Here is a 25075-nt window from a genome sequence, read left to right as displayed (position 1 = left end):
GCATATTGCATCACACTTCCCCTTATTGTGGGATCCCTGTGAAGTGGGGCTGGGCAGTATTAGGTGTTTATGGCAGGGGTTGACCTCTCTACAACAGGGTTCTCAGGTGTACTGCTTTATTTTCCTCACAGACATACATGTGGGAGAAGGTATAGGAATGCCTTCATGGTATTACTGGGGTGGATGCTAAACCTGCTCCCTAACCATAGGGAGCCATGAAGCCATTAAGAAATCAAGCCTTCTCCATCTCTATAGCTCCACCCCATCATTGGCCTTTTTGTCACTATTGCATGACAAAATGTTGGGAAACTAGATAGACAGAAATATATCTATTTGTCTAGATACGCTGTAGCTGGTATTAGCTGAAAAGCTTTTGATTATGTTCCGGAAATATGCATTATCTTCCTCCAGATTCAGCAATGCACTACTTAATGGTGCTGTACTTCAGTGTCTACAACTAGTCATTCATGTTTGTTGAATTATGTGATTAAAGCTGCTACATTGTTCTTTCTTGGAACTAGAGAAACACCAGCATTATAGCCTAGCCATGCATAACTTACACATTTCAAATTACTTAAAATTACTTAAAGTTTGTGTGATTAATGGATTAGTGGGCAACATGTTATTGTATGAAAAACTATTTTCCTCTGTAAACAGATTTTAAGTGGGGGGAGAGGACAGATTTACATGGGACTAAGGTGACCTGTTCTGAAGGCAGATGGGTTAAAAACAGGCTTCCCACTTATCCACCAAAGTCCTTAAATGGACAGCAGGTGGTGCTGTACAAGTTCAAGAGAAAATCTACCAGATCTCCACTTTCAATCATCCTCTGTTTCTCTATGATCCCTTTTGGCCCATTCAAAAAGTTTTCTGCCATCACCATTGCTCTCTGCAGCCACAAGTTCCTATTTTGGCTGGCTGCCCATTTCCCAGGAACACAATTTGTATGCCTGGTTCTGACTATCTTCTGAAAATATAATTTTCAGGTGCCATTGACATTGGCTAGACTTTCTTGCTTTCTTGCTTTCCTCCCTCCTTCCTTCTCTTGGTTCAACGAAGATCTTCCAGACTGCTAAGTGTAACTCAGGGATGGAGAACCTTTATTATTCAAGGGCCTGGAAAAAAAATCTCTCAGGAGGCCATACCATGCGTGGGCTGGAGCTGGAGCTGGTAGTGGGTGGTTGGCAGTGAGTGTTTTCTTTCTGCCACCCCCTTTTCTTTATTTCTCTCCTTATCTCTTTCCCCACTAAAAATTGTCCTCCATGCGGCACGTAGTCCTTAAAAAGGATCATTTCTATAAATGGGAGGTTTTTCCTTAGCCTAATTGCCATGTAAGAGACACACCAAGAAGGTGAGGCCACAAACTGCAACCAAAGGTGTCATGGGTCACATCCAACCACATCCAGTTGCACATACTTGCTGCAATGAGAACACAGCTCCCACCCCATTGTCTCTCACTTTTCTTTGGACTCCACTATTGTACTCTATTCTCACAATTTCAGAAGTTTAAGGACAGACAGACAGACACACTTCAATGCCTGTGGCCACATCACATTTGTCTGATCCTTATAGATTCACACAATAATGATCAATTAATATGGGATGGGGAGCCTATGGCTATCCAAATGTTGGTGGACAGTTCCTGTCAGCCCCAGCCAACATTTACTTACTTTATTTATTATTCCATTCATATCCTGCTTTTCCTCCAAGAAGCTCAACGTGGCATACAAACATGTTATCCTCACAACAACCCTGTGAAGTAGATTAGGTTGAGAGACAGTGACTGGCCCAGTGAGCTTCATGGCCAAGCAGGGATTTAACCAGGTCTCCCAGGTCTCAACCCAGCATTCTAAGTTCTACACCACATAGCTAGCAGTGAGGGATGATGGGACATGTAGTCCAACAATATCTGGATGGCAATTGGTTCCCATTCTCTGAATTGCCATGTCCAGTTCTGGAAAAGAGAGTCAGAAGCTTATTCCTTACATGCTTTCTCATAGTAGAGGGTTTTTTTAAGGGTTGTCATAGCATGGCTCAAAGCTATTATTTAGATATCGGGGGGGGGAATTCTCAGCAAAGTGTAAAGGACCTCTCTTAGATATATTCAGCGTTACCCAGTCAAACCACTGGTACATCTCTACTGCAACTGGGAGCAACTCTGCCTACAATAAAGATAGCCAACGGTGATCTCTGGATGTTGTGGACTGCAACTCCCATCAGCCCTGGCCAATATGGCCAGTAGTCAAGGCTGATGGGAGTTGTAGTCCACAATATCCAGAGATTACCATGATGGCTACTCCTGGCATGAAGTATGGTACAACATACACCATTGCAGTATTCAGAAAGAGCATTTATTGTAATTGCTGTAATATATTTTATTAACAACAAAGCAATACCAATACATGTCAAGCAATTATATCTTTGTTTTTAAAAAGCAAAGAGATTTGTGTCTTTGATATGCGTACTTTATAAATATACCTGTTTTACAACAATGGCCATTCTCTTGATTAGCACCTATGAGTTGGCTAGTGAGGAATAATCACTCCTCGTCTGAAACATGAAAAGGGCACTCTTCCTTAAGTGATCAGAGGTAACCAAAAGTAGAAGTATTAAGTACAGTGACCAGGGTATGGGGATGGTTAAGGAAGCAGCCCTGATAGAGTGACGATTTTATTTCTGTTTGAGCAAAGGCAAGCTGCTTGTTTGGGTACAAGTGATTTTCTGGTGGCTCTATGAGATGGATTTGGTAAAACTTGAAGAATGCATTAATATATATGATTGAGTAGGAGTGTGTTTAAGAGCATAGGATATTCATAGATTCTTAAACATTGACAGTTCCCACTTTTTGATGTTAAAAAAATAAACCCCAGATATGTTTACACGTAAGCAAAAATAGAAACATGAAAATTTCCACTCCTTTCAGGTATACTACTCTACTACAATTGTACATTAACATCATCAGTAATTTCTTGTATGCTCTCCAGTTCTATTCTTGTGGCACATACAGCTCAAAACTCCTGCATTCTATCAACCAAGACCTTAAGAAAATAAGGATGCAAAAAATGGGGGGCGCTCTTTCAGACCATAATATAATAGCAATGCCATTGTAAAATATTTCAAGGAAATATTCTGCAGTCATGTCATTGTAAGTACACACATGTTGCAAGCAGTAATTCCTTTTTTAAAAGATAAGCATGTGCTACATACAGTGCAGGATGAATGGAGAGAACATACAGAGAATGTCCTTTAAGGCTCTTTTGTGCACAATTTCTAAGGATGGTTATTCATGCCAGTCGTCTTGTTTTTCTTTTGCATATAACATTTCAGCAGTCTGAATGAGCTGTGAACTCCATCAGAAATGGACAAAAGCCTTAGAGAAGTGGATGGCTTGAAAGGACAAGAGATCCACAGTCCCTGTCTTTTCAGGAAGCTTTCGGATAAACACCAGGGGATATTTGGGGTCCCAGCAGTGTGAGAGAATCAGAAACTAGAACACAGACTAGACTTATTGATATTTTTAATCAGCTTATCCGAACTTAAATGGAGTTCTCCTCCTTGTGTTTCAGAACTCCCCTCCGTAACCAATCCAATGCTGAATAAGCACGTTTTTGGTCAGGAACATAGGGAAAGCAAGGAAGAAGGGGGAAGCATTTTGAGAAAGGCAGAGCAGTGGATGAAGCCAACCCAGACCTTTGTTAATGAGCTATCAAACCCACCTCCTCTCCTCCCCACCAACAAGGCTACAGCTGTTGCTTTCTCCCCATTTCCTTCAGTATAATTCCTGTCTGATTCTGATGTCTGTCTACGGCAAGAGGAGAGGGAGATCAAGGAACTTGCCTTGGCCACTCCGAATTCCCTGCAGCTATGGGCCAAGCACTGCTAGTTGCTGACCCCAACACTTTATTTTCCTTAACCACATTCTAATTAATTGTGATGAGAGCTAGTGTTACGGGAATTTACCTTGCTTAGTACTTCCCTGGCATAAAAGAACATACCATAGTAGGAATGTTATACAATTGCACCTGCAACAACAAATTCCACTCTCCACATGCTGGCCCATCTGTACACAAGCAAATACACGACATAAATGAGTTAACAAATTGAATCATGCTCCCTTCAGCCAGACTGTGTTCACACAATGCAAAGCAATTCCAGTTGCTTATGCAAAACTTGTAATAATCTTCCAAAGGAAAAGTTCCTCATGGTCATTCCTGATTTTCCACAGCACAACCTTCCCTCAAAAAATCTTGCATGGGACTACCTTAAACAAAAGCAAAATTCCTTTCAATTTTGGATTTTCAGATATTCTTCTGGGAATACAAGTATTGTGACAGCTTATTACAAGACAGGAAGTTACTATTGGTATATACAATACACACTGTCCCCAGTAAACCTGTTTCTGTGATGCAAAGTCCCTGCTCACTGCAGAAAGCCAAGAGCTAGTCTGCTAACCTACTTTATACCAGCTGCAGTATCACTTATTTATTGATGACACTGTCAGGCATAGGTGGGCACCTCATCACATGAATGCCTATGATGTATGCATTGATTCAGACAATTCCATGTCACAGAACAACAATATCCATGAGCTCAGTATTTCATAAAAAGAACCACCTTTAAAATAGGGAGTCCCTCTGCAAATCTAGCTAAACTCAGGTTTGAGTTTGAGCACATACATGTTCAGATGGAACAAGGAAACAATGAATTCTCAGTCTGTATAACAGTATTTAAACATGCATGCATTTGAACCAGATTAACGAAGAACACAGAAAAACAGAACAAGAGAAATATCTATATTTCTTTGGTCCCATAACTACTCATCAAACAACTTAAGCTAGAGAGATAAAGAGCCATTCTATACATTGTGTGCAGAATAAAGTGGCAGACTGAGGTGGCAGACCTCTGGGCTGTACCACTTCAGGTTCAAGGTGAGGGGTTCCTTATTTTTAAATATCCCCTACAGAAAAAGCTCCTGGCATGCAATAAACTAAAACATCAGACAGGATTATGCTATTTTTTTCTCTCCCTGGTGTATTAGTATACTACATAAAGGAAGCTGCTTTGTTGTTTTTGTTTTAACATGGCAGAACATTCAGATACATGGAACTACCAACTGCAAACTGAAGTGGTACAGTCCAGTATCCTGCCACCTCAGCCTACCATTTCATTCTGCATGATGTGTAGAACAGCTCCCAGTTTTTCATTTTTACCATTAATCACTGCCCTGAAGTTTAGAGGAAAACAATCAATAAGACTTTTTGAGGCAACAAAGGAAAAATCTCACACATGTGCACATACTCACCCAGAAGAGAAGGTTGAACACAAACATGAGGTACTTAATGCACTGCAGGCAGTTGTGAGCCATGCTGCACCTCTTCAGTTCTAGAAGAAAAATAAAGGAGAGATCCAAGTAAAAGACCACATACTTGTTCCCCTTGGGGGACGTATACTTAGCCTTGGTGGCCTTAGGGCCTGGATTGGTGTGGAATCCAAAAAAAGAGTTGCTTGCGGCCCCAAACTGGCCGCCATACATGCTGCTGTAGCGGCGGAAGGGGCCATTTGGAAAACTGTAATCCTTGCTGTCCAAAGAAGGGCTCCTGTGATAGGTCGATTCATCTGTGCTAGATCTGCGCATGGTGACGTCAACAATGTTCCACAATTATTACTGACAATGATATTTGTAAGTTTACTTTATCGGGGGGGGGGGTTGTGGACAGTTTCCTTATTTGGTTCCCCACCCGCTATTGTTTTCTGCCAGTTGTTCTTTTGCCTGCCATCCTATGAAGGAAAAAAAGTGTGCTGTAAATGCAGCCAGAGCCTGCTCAGCCAGGAGTTGGGAAACAAGGTGCTTACTTGTTGAGAAGTCTCTCCTGCACAGATAACGTTCCCTTTGGTGTCACAATCGCCCCCTCCCCCATACTATCAAAAAATCAAAACAAGAGAGAGAGAGAGAGATACTGTACCCAAATAATTTGTTTTGGTTCTTTTTTAAAAAAGAAATATGGTCTTCTTTTTTTTTATCCCAAGTGCCATATAAAGTCTTGACTCCACATTGCCTCTCAAAAAAACCAGGGATGCTGCACAGAACTGAGGCTAAGAACAGAGATTATCCAAAAGACAGTGTCCCATTCCTCTTGGACACATTGCTCTGCCTAGAGATGCTCAGTTCCCTGTAAACGATTTCCCCGTTTCCCTTCGCACAGAGGAAGCCTACGGCAGGAAGAAAGAACAACCCGTGCTTCATTCACAGCGCTGTCACTCCTTTGAGATTCCAATCCAGTCATGCTCTCTCTGTGCTACGAACACAGTCACAGCTCTCTGGTCCATTTCTGCATCTGAAGCGAGAGGCAGGAGGAAAGCCGCTTTTCTTACTGTATCTCATGAATGCCTGCTCAGCACTCTCTCCAGCTCATGTCCCCCTCCCCCAGCCAATCAAATTTACTCTCACACTACGCTACTCTCTACTCCCATCACCTTCTTTTTTTAAAAAAACTCCCTTCTGTTTCTTCACAGCAAATCCAACATGAGCTGCTTTTAACCAATCGGTGTACAGTTAAAGAAACTATTGTATGTATCTAAGATTTAACTGGAGTTGTTCCCCAAGGTAATTGCATTCTCACTCTGTCCTGTGAATAGTGGTGCATGGGATGGGATTTTAATCATCTCAGCTGCCACTGGTTCCTTGGATTTATGGTCCCTTAGGAAGGAGCCACAGAATTTACAGATGTTCTAAGTGTAATTGCCCTGAAAAGCAGGGAGCACATTAAGACTCGCACAAGATGTTTGTTGTACGGAGGAAGAGCTACTAAGCTTCCTTGGAGATGCTGCTCCCCCTCCCCCAATCTTAGCTGACATGGACTGCTGCTGAAGTGATTCCTTACTGTGGGGACATCTGTCTTTCACTTTTTCATTGCTCTAATCCAACATGTCATTCACTCCATTGTCCTGACAGCTGAGTTTCTCTCTCAGATCCCCCTCACAGCAGGTTCCCAGAACTCCCAATTTAGTGCCACAGCACACAATCAAGGGTGCAGAAAATTGTTTCTGAAAAGGGCAGGTATGTTCCCCTCCTCACCTGGGTTCAGATCCCTACTCAGCCACAAAGCTCACCCAGTGACTTTGGTCCATTCACCATCTCTCAGCCTAACATACTTCACATGGCTGTTTTGAGGATAAAATGGGGGGGAGGATGTATGCTGCCTCAAGCTCCTTGAAGGAAAAACAGAATATAAATGTATCCATAAAACAAAACATGGAGACTATATTTTTTTATTTTACACCCTGCCTTTCTTTCACCATAGAACCCAAGGTGACACACAGTCTCCCATCCATGCACTGACCGACCAAACCCACTTAGCTTCTGCAAGGTGGTGGCCTCATGTGCCTTCAGACCATAGCCTGGGACCATGTATGCCACCTTCACAATCCAACAATTATCCCTACTGGATGAGACTACAATAGGTGATATTACTCTGGGCGAGTGCACTGTGAGGATCAAATGAACAGTTGTATGGATGGGCTCCCCTATTGTATACCAAAGAAGGAATGCTGCTAGCCCTGACTGCATTGGGTAGCCTCTTCTCCACTTAAAGGTGAAGAAGTCTCCATCCACACCATCAAACAGGCCATGGGCAGGGGTGGGGGTGTATCTCATCTGCCACCTAATTCAGCAAGCAGTACACATGTTAGGCTGACATGGGAAGAAAGATTATCTTATGGCCACGGCACTGTGAAACAAACTCAGATCATGTTCTGCTGCCACGATGTCACACTTAGCTAATTCTCCTGATATTATAACAAACAATGCTATTGTTGATGCTTCAATAAAGCTCTGAACGCACTGGGCTCCCCATTCAGAAACTGAAGCACATACATTAAGAACTGCTCAGAGTTGAAGAGAAAAGCGAGAGAAAGTAGTACAGGTGAAGTGAAAGCGTGGAAAGTAAACATACACACGCACACACAGAAAGGGGTGGAGGGAGAGAGAGAGAATTTTCTCTTGGCCTTTGTTCAATTTTTCTTTTTGAATGTCTAGAATCAGCAACAATATAAACAGCTTTCTAAGTTCTAGTTTCCACATGTAACAATGTGGGCAGAATGGTGCTGAATTCCCTCCCCTCCCTACTCCCATTCTTTGGCTACTTTAAAGGAAAACTCTTCAGTTCAGGACATTTTGCTAACACTCTGTGAATCAGAGCTTGGAAAAGTTACTTTTTTGAACTACAACTCCCATCAGCCCAATCCAGTGGCCATGATGGCTGGGGCTGATGGGAGTTGTAGTTCAAAAAAGTAACTTTTCCAAGCTCTGCTCTGTGTATATGCACCATTACCGCTGTTTTTCACCAAGTTTATGCAAGCCCACTGCCTTCAGCTGGGAAGCTGTGACTTTGCAGCTCAGTCCACAGAGACTTCAGATATGGAGGATTCCAAGTGCAACAGCCTCATTGAGGCTGGCATAATGCATGGTGCACTGATGCCCCTCTGGATAAGGAATCACTGATGTAAATCATATCATGAGGCAGAATGAAGAAGTCATCCTTGCAAACCATCCACTTGTTTGAACTACAAAGAATTTATTAAAATGATAGGCTATCATCTCTTCTCTCCTTCCCTAACCCATATGGTCTTATTGAACACAAGTATAGATAGTGATTCCAATACTTACGCTATCTTTAGTTGTATACCATAGATATAGGAACAAAGGAGGCTGCCTTATACTGAGCCAGACTATTGGTCCATCTAGCTCACTATTGTCTACACTGACTGGCAGCGGCTCTCCAGGGGATCAGACAAGGAGTCTTTCTCAGCCCTACCTGGAGATGCTGGGGACTGAACCTGGGACCTTCTGCATGCAAAACAGATGCTCTACTACTGAGCAATGACCCTCACACAAGTTTGCTGCTCCTTCTTGGTAGACAGCATTGTGCTCTCAGTATGGCAGAAAGCAGGGAGCCTGGCTGAATGGCAGTGCTGGTGTGGCATGGACCTCTGCTGGCCACAGTAGCCAATCAGCAGCCTTGGCAGGCTCCCGAGTGGGGGCACAGATCAGACAGAAGACTGCATTTTTCTGGGCCTTAAGAGGGGGCCTGCCTGCAGCCGCAGTTCCCTGCCACTGCCACCTAGCCCACCCACCATGGTTGCTGTTTGATAGGGCCAGGAAGGGATCTTACCCATGACCAAACTGGACTAGGTTTATGGGGTTTGCATCTTCCTCACCTGTCATAACTTGGTGGGGAAGGGCACTGGGCAGGATCCATACATTATGAAGGGATCCCTGTGGTGCGTCCTTCCCTGGCTCTCCCTGTCAGGTTCCTACCTGCGCGTGGCTACTGCCTGTCACTAGGCACCACCAGGGACTCCACCAGTCCGGACCGCTCTCTCTTATGGTTTCTCTCCCCGCTCTAGCACAGATCTCAACAGATCCCCCTGATAGGCAACCACCAGTAACGTCCCAATACTAGTATTCCCAGAGACTCTGAATACTGGTATTGTTATTCTCTTCACCGCTGCCACCATTTGTTACAGTTCCCCTTCAGCCTTGGTCATTACCTTACCCTCCCTTCTGGTCTGTGAAACCCCAGCCAAGGATCAGGCCTTTGGTAAACCAAATTAAGTATTTATTACAGATAACAAAGCTAACAAGATTAACAAGATTTCTTCTTAAAGCACATAAGCATATGGTTTTACTCAATACTAATCCGAACTCCACCTCCCTCCTTCTCCACTCTCTCCTATCAAACAACTCTCTAAACCCCACCAAGCAACCCACTCAGTTCTCTTCTCCCCCCCGATTCCACTCTCACTCTTCCTTTTCAGCCATTTTAAACACTCAGCCAATCATCTAGCATTCTACTGCCCATTCACTCCCCCTCCTCTTTCACTACTTACCATATATCTTCTAAACAACCAACACTTACCATATATACATTAATATAGGAACATCACAATCCCCATAAGAGGTCCTGGGGTTGCATGGCAAGGCTTCAGATGTCACACATCCAGGTTGCCATCGGACCCACCAATCTAGTCTGCACCAAGGTGGGAACCTCCCCCTGACAACTCCTACTGGTAACCCAGCAGATGGACTGGGCATACTATTAGGCTACCTGATGGATGGATCCATGCCCAACACCAAGCTAAACCGCAATATCTTGTAATCAAGAAAGCTGTGGCCATTTTTTCACCCATGTATGGTTGCCTCTGGATCTTGGGTCACCACTGCTTCTTTTGTGTCTGGCATGCAAAGAAATACCACACATAGCAATGTGGCCATAATCTTATGCCTGATGGGTTTTTGAGCAGACACATATAGGATTGTGCTGTGAGACAGTTAATAATTAGACATTTCAGTTTCCCCAGGTGTCAAACAATTGCCCTCAGGCTGTATTTGGCTAGATCCTATGAAAGTTAAATTATCACAAAGTTTCTATTGTTTGATGACCATTCTCATTCAAAAATATTGCTGCAAAAAGGAAGGCCTCCTGACAAGCTCATGTTATCCTTCATCATTTTTTGCTATTATACTTTCAAGGCTCAAATGTCATGATAAACCAGAGTTTATTGTGGCAGGAAAGAACTGTGGCAAGTCTTGGACATGCACTCCCTCTCCTCTCTGGCACAGCCATGAGGAGATTGAAAGCTTTCACTTCCATTTTTGACTACCCACAGGTTGTCATTTCATCTGAACCAAATAAATTGTCTTTAATCTTAACTACAGTTTGTTTTAAACAAGTCAATATCTTGTTTCAACACACCATAGTTAAGATGGACCACAGTTTAGGGTTTGGACACAATGCTAAACTGTGGCTTATAAAAAATGGAGAGTCAAAAGATTCATAGAGTCAAAATGCCCCAAAAGCAGAACTGGACCATCCACTCAAGGCATCTTACTTTATCATTATTCAGGCTTTATAAAATTCTAAGTCTGAAGGAGGCATGAGGCTGTGCACACCAGATCCACACCCTTCATCCCTGTGAGACTGGGATTCCCAAACACAGGGAAGCTTGTAAACTTTTAAGCAAACACATTTACAAGCCTTGTTCAGACTTTGCTGTGTTGAGAGGCAGAGGGGGACAGGACAAGCACACATGGTTCCACACCTCCTATACACTTACAGTTTTATAAAAGAGGGTTTATATTTCAACAGAAATTCCACACACTTCTCATATTATGCACTTTTCCACAGTAAATATCACTTTAATTTACAGTGTGCATTCACAACACTTTCCTTTCAATAACTAAGGTAAGAGAATGAATTTTCTTTGCAAGAAGGGTAAATCTGCAGAGAATGTACATAACATAATCATAGGATTCTGGACAAATGATTAAACCACATAGGCCACGTAGGCTTGGTTTGCATGACATGATAAACCATAGCTAACCAGAATCATACCAACAAATGGGCTCCCAGAGCTTGCCATGTTGTCCAGACCCAAGCTTGTAGTTAAGCTCTCTTCTCAATAACCATGACTTGTAACAAAAAGACATATTTTGGCTGACCATGTTGCATGAACCACGCCACGGTGGTAGGAGCAGCCAATGAAGAGTTCTGACTAAAAGGTAGAAACCAGGAAACCACATTCTTGAAATAACCAGTATGAACTGGCAAATCTCTTTTCCCTCCTCTTTATTGATGCTATGAAAAAAGATGATATAGAAAAATAAAAAATTTACAACAACCAAACTGAAAAACCAAGGCAAAACCAAAAAGGAATCGATGCTGGTATGGAAACATAGAAACAAGCACAGTGGGAAGGAGAGCCTGGCTGGGAGTCCAGAGTCTGTGAGTTCAAATCCCCCCTCGTATCTCCTGGGTGTCAAGGGCCAGCTAAACATCACCCCCACAGTGAGTGGCTCAGGGGTTATGTGCTCCGCCACCTGTGCAACCATGGGCAACCTGCATAGTCCAAAGGAGTCCAGTTGTCCCCCAGCTGGCAGTTGCGGACAAGGAAGGGGCTGGCTTGTGCAGCTGTGGCAAGCTGAGCAGGCCCTAGCCAGCTGGGGAGGACTAGCCTCAGAGGGAGGCAATGGTAAACCCCCTCTAAATACCGCTTACCATGAAATCCCTATTCATAGGGTCGCCATAAGTTGGAATCTACTTGAAGGCAGTCCATTTCCATTCCAAGAACAGGGAGGCCACAGATGTAAAGGATAGAAAAAGCATGTTGAGCCTAAGCAGGAGCAGACTATGACACAGGCAAAGCCACAAGTCTTGACCCTGAAATGTAGAATGGCCAATCAAAGCTCAAGTTATGCTTGCCCAGCCAAGAGTATCCAAATGTAAGCTGGTGGATAAAGCCAGGATATAGAAAACTAGGATTTAACAGTAGCTGTTGGTGGCAACTGCTCTAAGTGTGCATGGGCAGAAGCTGAACTGCCACTGATCATAACATAACACTTGCAGGCGTTGAACTGTAAATTAAATAATGTAAATGAAAAGATCTCCATTGCCTGACAAAGCATCAAGAGCTGACAAAGCGTCAAGGCGAGTTAAGCAGCAGAGCAAAAAGAGGGTAAGTAGCTCCCATTTATTCCATTATTTAATTGAAGTAAAACAGCTCAGAGCAATAACTAATAAGGGCAGCCCAAGGTCACCCTGAGCTAGGAGCCAAATCCTGAAAGAACCTATATCTTAGGAGACAGATCCTAGGAGAAGGAAGCGTATAGAAAGCTAGTTTTCAACACCACCCTAGCAGGAAAGCTTCAGGGGACACTGTAAACAAGGCTAAATTCCAGTCGGAGAGAAGGGGGAAAAGGAAACTCCACTGATATATACAGGGAGAGAGTCAGCTCAATCCTTGCTAAAAAGGGCAGCTTCAGCCTTCCTGAAACACAACCACAAGCTCTGTTTCCCTAGGTTAAAGAAAGGTCAGGCTGTTCTAGGTGGGAAAACAACAAACACAAAAGACTTGCCTGGAAGGCGCAACCCCTTGCTGAGATTAAAAGCAGCCAAAAGCTTAAACAGCCCCGCCCCTCGCTCAGGAAGGAAGCCTGAGAGAATACTAAAGAGTTAAGCCCCAGCTGATAGCCATCAGCCTCAAGTAACACATCATTGGCTGGCAGCAGTAGCTGGGAGGAACCAGCCACACATATAAAGTCAGCGCACCCTAGCGAGGGAGCCTGCTCCACGAGCTAGAGGGAGCCCCAGCTGACGAAGCATCAAGGCGAGTTCGGCAGCAGGGCGAGTTCGGCAGCAGGGCGAGTTCGGCAGCAGGGCGAGTTCGGCAGCAGGGCGAGTTCGGCAGCAGGGCGAGTTCGGCAGCAGGGCGAGTTCGGCAGCAGGGCCCCCCACTCTGCCCGTCTGTTCCCTGACCTCAACTAAACCACAGTCTCCAACCCACTGACGTAATAAACCTTAAACAAAACTATGCAGGTAAGAAGCCAGCAGGGGTGTGGGGGCTTTCCAGTGTTTTGCACCGCCTGCAGCATGTACGACTATCTGCCTGTTGGACAGAAGTCGTGGGTGTGCTCTCGGTGCAATGAGCTCCTGGCTCTCCGGGAACGACTTCATTTCCTTGAGGCCAAGGTGGTGGACCTGGAAAAGCTGAGAGAGGCAGAGAGGTGTGTGGAGGAGGCCTTCAGGGATGTTATAGCTGTGTCCCACTCCAACGATGATAGCTCTCCTGCTATCATGGACAACAATGGTCTCGGGGAAGGAGAGCATCCAGCTGAGGAAGAGGGAAACGATCCCTTAGAAGGGACCCATTCCTTGGGGGATGAGCAGCTATCCTCTCGTGCCGAGGATATATCTCCAGGGGGTGGAGGGATCCTTGTAGTGGGTGATTTGATCATTAGGAACATAGACAGTGGGGTGTGTGATGGGCGTGTAGACCGCAAGGTGTTTTGCCTGCCTGGTGCGAAGGTTGCGGATATCGCCCGTCAGTTAGATAGTTTGGTAGACAGTGCTGGGAAGGAGTCAGTGGTCGTGGTGCACGTTGGCACCAACAACATGGGGAAATGCAGCCGTGAGGTCCTGGAAGCAAAATTTAGGTTGCTAGGTAGGATGCTGAAAGCCAGGACCTCCAAGGTGGCTTTCTCTGAAATGCTACCGGTTCCATGCGCAGGACCAGCCAGACAGGCCCAGCTTCGCAGACTCAATGCGTGGATGAGACGATGGTGTCGGGTGGAAGGGTTTGGATTTGTTAGGCACTGGGGAACATTTTGGGACAAGCCGGGCCTGTACAAAAGGGACGGGCTCCACTTGAACCAGAATGGAACCAGACTGCTGGCACTTAAAATTAAAAAGGTGGCAGAGCAGCTTTTAAACTGACTGAGGGGGGAAACCCGACAGGAGCTGAGAAAGGTCCGGTTCGGAATAAACCTCCCCCCTGGGATAAAAACCAAAGAAATGATGAAATTTTAAAAGGGGTAGGCCTAGAAGTAGGCATTGTGAGAGCAGGGGCACAGGATATAAATTCAGAAGAGCAAAATTACCACAGGCCTAACCACAAGTGCCAAAGACACTTGAAGAGAGACACTGCTTACAAGTGCCTGTACGCTAATGCTAGGAGCCTGCGAACCAAGATGGGAGAACTGGAGTGCTTGGTCTTAGAGGAGAGCATTGATATAGTGAGCATAACGGAGACCTGGTGGAATGGAGAAAACCAGTGGGATACGGTTATCCCTGGATATAAACTATATCGGAAGGACAGGGAAGGACGTATTGGTGGCGGAGTCGCTCTATACGTGAAAGAAGGCATTGAATCCAGCAAGCTCGAAACCCCAAAAGAGGCAGACTCCTCCACAGAATCGTTGTGGGTGGTGATACCATGCCCCATGAGGGACTTAATACTGGGAACGATCTATCGTCCCCCTGATCAAAATGCTCAGGGAGACCTTGAGATGAGATATGAAATTGAGGAAGCATCCAAACTAGGAAATGTGGTAGTAATGGGTGACTTCAACTACCCGGACATAGACTGGCTGCATATGTGTTCCAGTCATGACAAAGAAGCAAAGTTTCTAGATATTCTAAATGACTATTCCCTAGACCAGTTGGTCATGGAACCGACCAGAGGGACGGCAACCCTGGACTTAATCCTCAGTGGGGACCAGGACCTGGTGCGAGATGTAAGTGTTGTTGAACCGATTGGGAGCAGTGACCACAGTGCTATTAAATTTAACATACATGTAACTGGCCAATTGCCAAGAAAATCCAACACGGTCACATTTGACTTCAAAAGAGGAAAATTCACAAAAATGAGGGGATTGGTAAAAAGAAAGCTGAAAAACAAAGTCCAGAGGGTCACATCACTCGAAAATGCTTGGAAGTTGTTTAAAAAACTATATTAGAAGCTCAAGTGGAGTGCATACTGCAGATCAGAAAAGGTACCGCCAGGGCCAAGAAGATGCCAGCATGGTTAACGAGCAAAGTCAAGGAAGCTCTTAGAGGCAAAAAGTCTTCCTTCAAAAAATGGAAGTCTTGTCCAAATGAAGAAAATAAAAAAGAACACAAACTCTGGCAAAAGAAATGCAAGAAGACAATAAGGGATGCTAAAAAAGAATTTGAGGAGCACATTGCTAAGAACATAAAAACCAACAACAAAAAATTCTATAAATACATTCAAAGCAGGAGACCATCTAGGGAGACGATTGGACCCTTGGATGATAAGGGAGTCAAAGGTGTACTAAAGAACGATAAGGAGATTGCAGAGAAGCTAAATGAATTCTTTGCATCTGTCTTCACAGTGGAAGATATAGGGCAGATCCCTGAACCTGAACTAACATTTGCAGGAAGGGATTCTGAGGAACTGAGACTAATAGTGGTAATGAGAGAGGAAGTTCTAAGCTTAATGGACAATATAAAAACTGACAAATCACCGGGCCCGGATGGCATCCACCCGAGAGTTCTCAAAGAACTCAAAGGTGAAATTGCTGATCTGCTAACTAAAATATGTAACTTGTCCCTTGGGTCCTCCTCCGTGCCTGAGGACTGGAAAGTGGCAAATGTAACGCCAATCTTCAAAAAGGGATCCAGAGGGGATCCCGGAAATTACAGGCCAGTTAGCTTAACTTCTGTCCCTGGAAAACTGGTAGAAAGTATTATTAAAGCTAGACTAACTAAGCACATAGAAGAACAAGCCTTGCTGAAGCAGAGCCAGCATAGCTTCTGCAAGGGAAAGTCCTGTCTCAGTAACCTATTAGAATTCTTTGAGAGTGTCAACAAGCATATAGATAGAGGTGATCCAGTGGACATAGTGTACTTAGACTTTCAAAAAGTGTTTGACAAGGTACCTCACCAAAGGCTTCTGAGGAAGCTTAGCAGTCATGGAATAAGAGGAGAGGTCCTCTTGTGGATAAGAAATTGGTTAAGAAGCAGAAAGCAGAGAGTAGGAATCAACGGACAGTTCTCCCAATGGAGGGCTGTAGAAAGTGGAGTCCCTCAAGGATCGGTATTGGGACCTGTACTTTTCAACTTGTTCATTAATGACCTAGAATTAGGAGTGAGCAGTGAAGTGGCCAAGTTTGCTGACGACACTAAATTGTTCAGGGTTGTTAAAACAAAAAGGGATTGCGAAGAGCTCCAAAAAGACCTCTCCAAACTGAGTGAATGGGCAGAAAAATGGCAAATGCAATTCAATATAAACAAGTGTAAAATTATGCATATTGGAGCAAAAAATCTTAATTTCACATATACGCTCATGGGGTCTGAACTGGCGGTGACCGACCAGGAGAGAGACCTCGGGGTTGTAGTGGACAGCACGATGAAAATGTCGACCCAGTGTGCGGCAGCTGTGAAAAAGGCAAATTCCATGCTAGCGATAATTAGGAAAGGTATTGAAAATAAAACAGCCGATATCATAATGCCATTGTATAAATCTATGGTGCGGCCGCATTTGGAATACTGTGTACAGTTCTGGTCGCCTCATCTCAAAAAGGATATTATAGAGTTGGAAAAGGTTCAGAAGAGGGCAACCAGAATGATCAAGGGGATGGAGCGACTCCCTTACGAGGAAAGGTTGCAGCATTTGGGGCTTTTTAGTTTAGAGAAAAGGCGGGTCAGAGGAGACATGATAGAAGTGTATAAAATTATGCATGGCATTGAGAAAGTGGATAGAGAAAAGTTCTTCTCCCTCTCTCATAATACTAGAACTCGTGGACATTCAAAGAAGCTGAATGTTGGAAGATTCAGCACAGACAAAAGGAAGTACTTCTTTACTCAGCGCATAGTTAAACTATGGAATTTGCTCCCACAAGATGCAGTAATGGCCACCAGCTTGGACGGCTTTAAAAGAAGATTAGACAAATTCATGGAGGACAGGGCTATCAATGGCTACTAGCCATGATGGCTGTGCTCTGCCACCCTAGTCAGAGGCAGCATGCTTCTGAAAACCAGTTGCCGGAAGCCTCAGGAGGGGAGAGTGTTCTTGCACTTGGGTCCTGCTTGCGGGCTTCCCCCAGGCACCTGGTTGGCCACTGTGAGAACAGGATGCTGGACTAAATGGGCCACTGGCCTGATCCAGCAGGCTCTTCTTATGTTCTTATGTTCTTATGCCTGTAACTGAGTTTGGATAAATGTTGCACCTATGAACAGCTGGGTGCCTCTGTCTTCCCCATGCATGGAAGAAAGTCAATCTGAAATAGTGGATAGTCTGATTAAAGCCAAGGGTTCAAATCCCTGTTTCGCCACAAAGTTCACTGGTTCACTTGGAGCTAGTCACACAATTTCTCACCCTAGCATACCTAGCAAGGTTACTGTGAGGATAACACAGAGGGGAAGCCATGTATTCTCTGACCTGGTTGAAGGAAGGCTGGGATAAACATGTAGTAATAACTAATGTAGCATCTTGACTCTAGGAATCATTTTGTCTAGGAAGTTGAACTAAGCTGAGACATAGGAAACATGACAAGATCATTCTATAGCACCCACAAGAGGAGCACTTTTTTGCACTCATAAGAGGAGCAATTTTCACTCATTATGCAAAGGTACATGAGAACTCTGGAACATGCAGATGCCTACCTCCCTGCCAAGTCCCTGATGCAATCAATCAATTCAAGGTATATCCACTAATTGGCCCTTCTACTGCTTAGGGCTGGCCCTAGATATTTTGCTGTTGGACATAAAGGACTAGGTGGTGCCTCCACCATGTACAAAAGATGGCTAGACTGGCAGTTCTTATTTCAAAACTGACAACAAGATGGCATTTTCCACCATGCCTGAGGGTTTGCTGTTATGTGCCTTCAAGTCGATTACGATTTATGGCGACCCTATGAATCACCAATCTCCAAGAGCATCTGTCATGGACCACCCTGTTCAGATCTTCTAAATTCAAGTCTGTGGCTTCCTTGATGGAATCAATCCTTCTCTTGTTTTGCCTTTCTCTTTTTCTACTCCCTTCTTTTCCCCCCAGCATTATTGTCTTTTTTAGTGAATCACGTCTTCTCATTATGTGTCCAAAGTATGATAACCTCAGTTTCATCATTTTAGCTTCTAGTTACAGTTCTGGTTTAAGCTCTCCTCCAACATCACATTTCAAATAAGTTGATTTTTCTTTTATCCGCTTTTTTCACTGTCCAACTTTCACATCCATACATAGAGATCGGGAATACCATGGTCTGAATGATCCTGACTTTAGTGTTCAGTGATACATCTTTGCATTTGAGGACCTTTTCTAGTTCTCTCATAGCTGCCTTCCCCAGTCCTATCCTTCTTCTGATTTCTTGACTGTTGTCTCCATTTTGGTTAATGACTGTGCCAAGGTATTGATAATCTTTGACAAGTTCAATGTCCTCATTGTCAACTGTAAAGTTACATAAATCTTCTGTTGTCATTACGTAGTCTTCTTGACATTCAGCTGTAGTCCTGCTTTTGAGCTTTCCTCTTTAACTTTCATCAGCATTTGTTTCAAATCATTACTCATTTCTGCTAGTAGTATGGTATCGTCTGCATATCTTAAATTATTGATATTTCTCCCTCCAATTTTCACACCTCCTTCATCTTGGTCCAATCCCGCTTTTTGTATGATATGTTCTGCGTACAGATTCAACAAAAGGGTGATAAAATACAGCCCTGTCTCACACCCTTTCCAATTGGGAACCAATCGGTTTCTCCATATTCTGTCCTTACAGTAGCCTCTTGTCCAGAGTATAGGTTGCGCATCAGGACAATCAGATGCTGTGGTACCCCCATTTCTTTTACAGCATTCCATAGATCTTCATGATCTACACAGTCAAAGGCTTTGTTGTAATCTATAAAGCACAGGGTGATTTTCTTCTGAAATTCCTTGCTCCGTTCCATTATCCAACATATGTTTGTGATATGATCTCTGGTGCCTCTTCCCTTTCTAAATCCAGCTTGGATGTCTGGCATTTCTCACACCATATATGGTAAGAGCCTTTGTTGTAGAACCTTGAACATTACTTTACTTGCATGGGATATTAAGGCAATAGTTTGATAATTACTGCATTCCCTGGGATCTCCTTTCTTTGGAATTGGGATATATATTGAACGCTTCCAGTCTGTGGGCCATTGTTTAGTTTTCCATATTTTTTGACAGATTTTAGTCAAAATTTGGACAGATTCAGTCTCAGTAGCTTGTAGCAGCTCTATTGGTGTGCCATCTGTTCCTGGGGATTTGTTTCTTCCAAGTACTTTAAAAGCAGCTTTCACCTCACAGTCTAAAATTTCTGGTTTTTCATCATATGGTTCCTCCGTGAATGAATCCGTCATCCTGGCATCTCTTTTACAGAATTCTTCAGTGTATTGCTTCCATCTTCCTTTTATTTCATCTCGGTCAGTCAGTGTGTTCCCCTGTTGATTATTCAACATCCCTACTCTTGGATTAAATTTCCCTTTCCTTTCTCTAATCTTTTGGAATAGGGCTCTTGTTCTTCCCTTTTTGTTGTCCTCTTCTATTTCTATACAATAACTATTGTAATAGTTCTCTTTGTCCCTACGTACTAGTTGCTGTATTGTTTCATTTAGGGTTCTGACTGTATTTCTATCTCCTCTTCCTTTTACGTTCCTTCTCTCTTTAACTATTTTAAGAGTTTCATCAGTCATCCATTGAGGTCTTTCTCTCTTTTTAACTAGAGGTATTGTCTTTTTGCATTCTTCCCTGATAATGTCTCTGACTTCACTCCATAGTTCTTCTGGTTCTCTCTCAACTAAGTTTAAAGCCTCAAATCTGTTCCTTCTTTGATCTTTATATGCTTCTGGGATGTTATTTAAATTGTATTTTGGCGTTACGATTGCTTTGTTGGTCTTCTTTAGTTTTACTCTGATTTTCGATACAACCAGTTCATGATCTGTACCGCAGTCTGCTCCTGGTCTTGTTTTCGCAGAAAGTATGGAACTTCTTCATCTTCTGCTACCAATTATATAATCAATTTGATTCCTGTATTGACCATCTGGTGATGTCCATGTGTACAGTCGTCTTTTTGGTTGTTCAAAAAATGTGTTTGCAAGAAACAAATTATTGGCTTCACAGAATTCAGTAAGTCTTTCTCCTGCTTCATTTCTGTCTCCTAAGTCCCATTTCCCCACAATTCCTAGTTCTTCTCTGTCCCCTACTTTTGCATTCCAGTTTCCCATGATTATCAGCACATCTTGTTTTGGTGTGTGATCAATTTCTTCCTGTACTTTTGCATAAAATCTCTCCAATTCCTCTTCTTCATGGCCTCTTCATGGAGGACAGGGCTATCAATGGCTACTAGCCATGATGGCTGTGCTCTGCCACCCTAGTCAGAGGCAGTATGCTTCTGAAAACCAGTTGCTGGAAGCCTCAGGAGGGGGGAGTGTTCTTGCACTCCAGTCCTGCTTGTGAGCTTCCCCCAGGCACCTGGTTGGCAACTGTGATGGACTAGATGGTCCACTGGCCTAATCCAGCAGGCTCTTCTTATGTTCTTCTGTATTTGCCGTTGGAGCATAGACTTGGATGATGGTTGGTTTCCCATTTAATCTCACTGATATCACTCGGTCAGACCTTGCATTGTAGCTCCTAATTGCTTTTGCTACATCACTTCTCACTATTAAACCAACCCCATTTCTTCTTAATTTCTCATTTCCTGCATAAAATATTTTGTAGTTGTCTGACTGTAAATGTCCAATTCCCATCCATTTTAATTCACTCACGCCAAGTATTGTAATGTAAATATGTTCCATTTCTTGCTTGACAATTTCTAACTTTCCCTGGTTTATGCTTGTCACATTCCATGTTTCTATTGTGTGCATCGTACAACTCCGGACTCTCCTTTTGTATCTGTGCAATTCAGCCTCTGGGCTTCCTTTCGGCTTTGACCCAGCTGTATCATTAGTCACAGAGCTACTCGTACTTGTCCTTTGTTCTTCCCCAGTAGCTCAGTGAGTGCCATATGACCTGGGGGTCTCATCTTCCAGCACTATCTTGTGTTGCATTTTGGATACTCTATTCATAGGGTTTTCGTGGTAAGAGGTATTCAGAGGTGGTTTACCATTGCCTTCCTCTGAGTTTGGATGCATCTTAGCCTCGTGTCCCAGCTTTGATCATTCCACCTTGGAATTTACCCTCTTGGTGTAGACTCCTGACGGCATTGCTCTCAGCTTCTTCAACACTCTCAAGCCCCCTCACCACATTAAGGTGTGCCTCCTAAAGGATAGCAGGCTATTTATGGAACCATAGAACAGGCCACGAAACATACACAGTTCTGCAGCCAGGGGGCTCAGGAGGAACATGTCCCCACACATTTGCTATGTGAAGCAGTTCCTCACTTTACCTAATGATGGGGCCCGACTTTCTGAGACACTGGAACCAGAGGTGAAAACATTAGTGCCCATTAGCATCTATCAAGGTTAGGAAACACAACCCAAAATGCATATATGAAATCTCACATATTTTTGCACTCGCCAGCTATGGTGGGAAAACTTAGATCCAAGTAGTACTCTAGGTACCCTTTCCCTTCGTTGATCTAGAAAACCCTACCTCTCACATAACCAAACCTTTAAGAAATAATCTAAGACTTTAAACGGTGCTCAATTCTTTGAAAATGCACTCATGCTAGCAATCTTTATTCAGCCATCCTACCCTTTCCCCCAGTTTTTCCTTTCCACAGCTGCATTTGTTATTTCGTTCTCAGTTTTGCCAAGCCTCCTATTCCTCTTCTAGCCTTCATCCCAAAAAGCCTTGTAATGTATAAGGCTAAAGGGACCTGCAAGGACTTTGCTTACCATTAATTCCCATATCACATACTTGCAAAGAGCAACCCTAGTACCCTGGCACCACAAAAGTCCCTCCTGATCCACAGCATCCCACTGAAGAAGTGGTTGTTTCTCTCCATCCCCCACATACTTTGGGATATGATCTGCATCTTTGTTTCTTTCCCTTCATTAATTCTGCTTTTCTCCCCTTTTAAAGCTCTCAAGCACATCATCCTCACAGTCTCCTAATTTATATATTTATTTATATATTATTTGATTTATATCCCACCCTTCCTACCAGCAGGAGCCCAGGGCAGCAAACAAAAACACTAAAAACACTTTAAAACATCATAAAAACAGACTTTAAAATGCATTAAAACAAAACATCTTTAAAAGCATTTTTAAAAGCTTTCAAGACATCTTCTTAAAAAGTTTAAAAACATGTTGTTTGAAAAAAGTTTAAAAAACATATCAAAAAGCAATTCCAACAAAGACGCAGAATGGGATAAGGTCTCAACTTAAAAGGCTTGTTGAAAGAGGAAGGTCTTCAATAGGCACTGGAAAGATAACACAGATGGCACCTGTGTAATATTTAAGAGTAGGGAATTCCACAGGGTAGGTGCCACCACACTAAATGCCTGTTTCCTAATTGTGCAGAATGGTCCTCCTGATAAGATGGTATCTGCAAGAGGCCCTCACCTGCAGAGTGCAGTGATCGACTGGGTATATAAGGGGTAAGACGGTCTTTCAGGTATCTTGGTCCCAAGCTGTATAGGGCTTTGTACACCAAAACTAGAACCTTGAACTTGGCTAGGCAGCAGACGGGCAGCCAGTGCAATTCTTTCAGCAGTGGGGTGACATGTTGGCAATACCCTGCTCCAGTGAGCAGTCTCACTTCCACATTTTGCACCAGCTGCAGCTTCTGGACCAACCACAAGGGCAGCCCCACATACAGCACATTACAGTAATCCAGCCTGGAGTTTACCAGTGCATGGACAACAGTGGCCAGGCTATCGTGATCCAGAAATGGCCGCAGCTGTCTTACCAGCCGAAGCTGGTAAAAGGCACTCCGAGCCATTGACGTCATCTGGGCCTCCAGTGACAAAGATCGAGCTAGGAGCACCTCCAGAATACAGACCTGCTCTTTCAGAGGGGGTACAACCCCATCCAAAGCAGGCAACTGACCAATTATCCAAACTTGGAACCACCAACCCACAGCGCCTCCGTCTTGCTAGGATTCAGACTCAGTTTATTGGCCCTCATCCAGCCCACCACCAAGTCCATAGTCAATGGTATCAAAAGCCGCTGAGAGATTAACTAAGTGTAACAGGGCCGCATGTGATGATCCTGTATTAGTGTAAATAGGGTAAGTGCTGTTTGTTTAGAAGATACATGGTAAGTGGAGTGAAAGAGGAGGGGGAGTGAATGGGCAGTAGAATGCTGGATGATTGGCTGAATGTTTAAAATGGCTGAGAATATAAAAGGAAGAATGTCAGGTAAATCTGGGTGGATGTGAGGTGGACGTGGGTGGACTGGAGTGGGTTGTTTTGGTGGGTTTGAGAGAGTTGTTTGTCAGGAGAGCGTGGAGAAGGAGGGGGGTGGAGTTTGGATTAGTATTAGATAAAACCATATGCTTATGTGCCTTATGAAGAAATCTTGTTAATCTTGTTCTGTGTGTTATTTAATAAATACTTAATTTGGTTTACCAGAGGCCTGATCCTTGGCTGGGGTTTCACAGACCAGAAGGGAGGGTGAGGTAAATAACCAAGGCTGAAGAGTGGCAAATGGTGGCAGCGGGTGAAGGGAAGAATATAACACCACAAGTATTCAGAGCAAACCAGAATTATAAGCAGTCTGAGTAAATCAAAGGGATTGGGACAGCTTAAGCATGCAGTCACAGAGGTAACCTAATTGAGGGAGACTCAGGCAGAGTCTCTAGGAATACTGGTTATAGGACGTGACTGGTGGTGCTGCCTAGCAGGGGGATCTGTTGAGATCTATGCTAGAGCGGAGAGGGACACCATAAAAAAGGACAGTCCGGACTGGTGGAGTCCCTGGTGGTGCCTAGAGACAGGCAGTAACCACGAGCAGGTAGGAACCTGACAGGGAGAGCCAGGGAAGGGCGTCACACCGCACTCCCCCTATCCTTCTCCCGATAAAGGTCATCCATCAGGGTGACCAAGGCTGATTCAGTCTCATAACCAGGCCTGAACCAGACTGGAATGGGTCAAAATAATCTGTTTCATCCAAGAGTACCTGCAATTGGTGCGCCACAACTCTCTCAACCACCTTCCCTAAGAAGGGAGTATTTGTGACCGGTCGGTAATTGTCACAGACCAATGGGTCTAGTGTGGGGCTTTTCAGCAGTAATCGGATCACCACCTCTTTTAGGGCAGCTGGAACCACTCCCTCCCACAATGATGTGTTGACCACACCCTAGATCCACTCGGTCAAAACCCCTCAGCAAGCTTTAATAAGCCATGAAGGGCAAAGGTCAAGAGGACACATTGTTGGCCGTATCATCACAAGCACCTTGTCTACATCATCAGGCTGCATCAACTGAAACTGTTCCCAACAAGTTGCAGCAGACGTTGCACTAGACACCTCATTGGGGACTACAGTAGATGTGGATGTGGCATCAAGACTGCTACGGAGGTGAGCAACTTTAACCTTAAAGTGCCTTGCAAACTATTCGCAGAGGGCCTCCGAAGGGTCTAAGACTCCATTTCCCGGAGTTGCTGTCAACAGACCCCTGACAATATGGAAAAGCAGCTTCTTGAGGATGAGATGGAGGCAGAGAAGTGGGCCTTCTTTGCTGCCCTCATCGCCACACAGTAGGCATGGTTATGATGTTTTACTCATGCCTGATCAGCCTCACAGCACGTCTTTCGCCACTTGTGTTCTAGCCATTGTCTAGTTAATTATGGGTTATTTACGTCCTAGCTAGATCCTCCGTGGCG

General features: G+C 44.0%; 1 protein-coding gene across 13 annotated transcripts in view; it reads right to left on the bottom strand.

Moving 5' to 3' along the window:
• The window catches only part of TSPAN4 (tetraspanin 4), a 937220-nt gene that overhangs the window by 384891 nt on the left and 527254 nt on the right, over positions 1–25075 (bottom strand). For 11 of the 13 annotated variants that reach the window (XM_061610067.1, XM_061610064.1, XM_061610063.1 and 8 more), the window contains one exon: positions 5303–5382. In XM_061610067.1, coding sequence (XP_061466051.1) covers positions 5303–5365 — 63 coding nt within the window. In that variant the 5' untranslated portion in view covers positions 5366–5382. Of the gene's footprint in view, positions 1–5302; positions 5636–25075 lie in introns of those variants that run through there. The other 2 variants (XM_061610060.1, XM_061610072.1) reach the window with 2 other exon arrangements.

The sequence above is a fragment of the Rhineura floridana genome, chromosome 2, assembly GCF_030035675.1.
Source record: "Rhineura floridana isolate rRhiFlo1 chromosome 2, rRhiFlo1.hap2, whole genome shotgun sequence".
NCBI lineage: Eukaryota > Metazoa > Chordata > Lepidosauria > Squamata > Rhineuridae > Rhineura > Rhineura floridana.
This window is presented reverse-complemented; position numbering and strand designations above follow the sequence as displayed.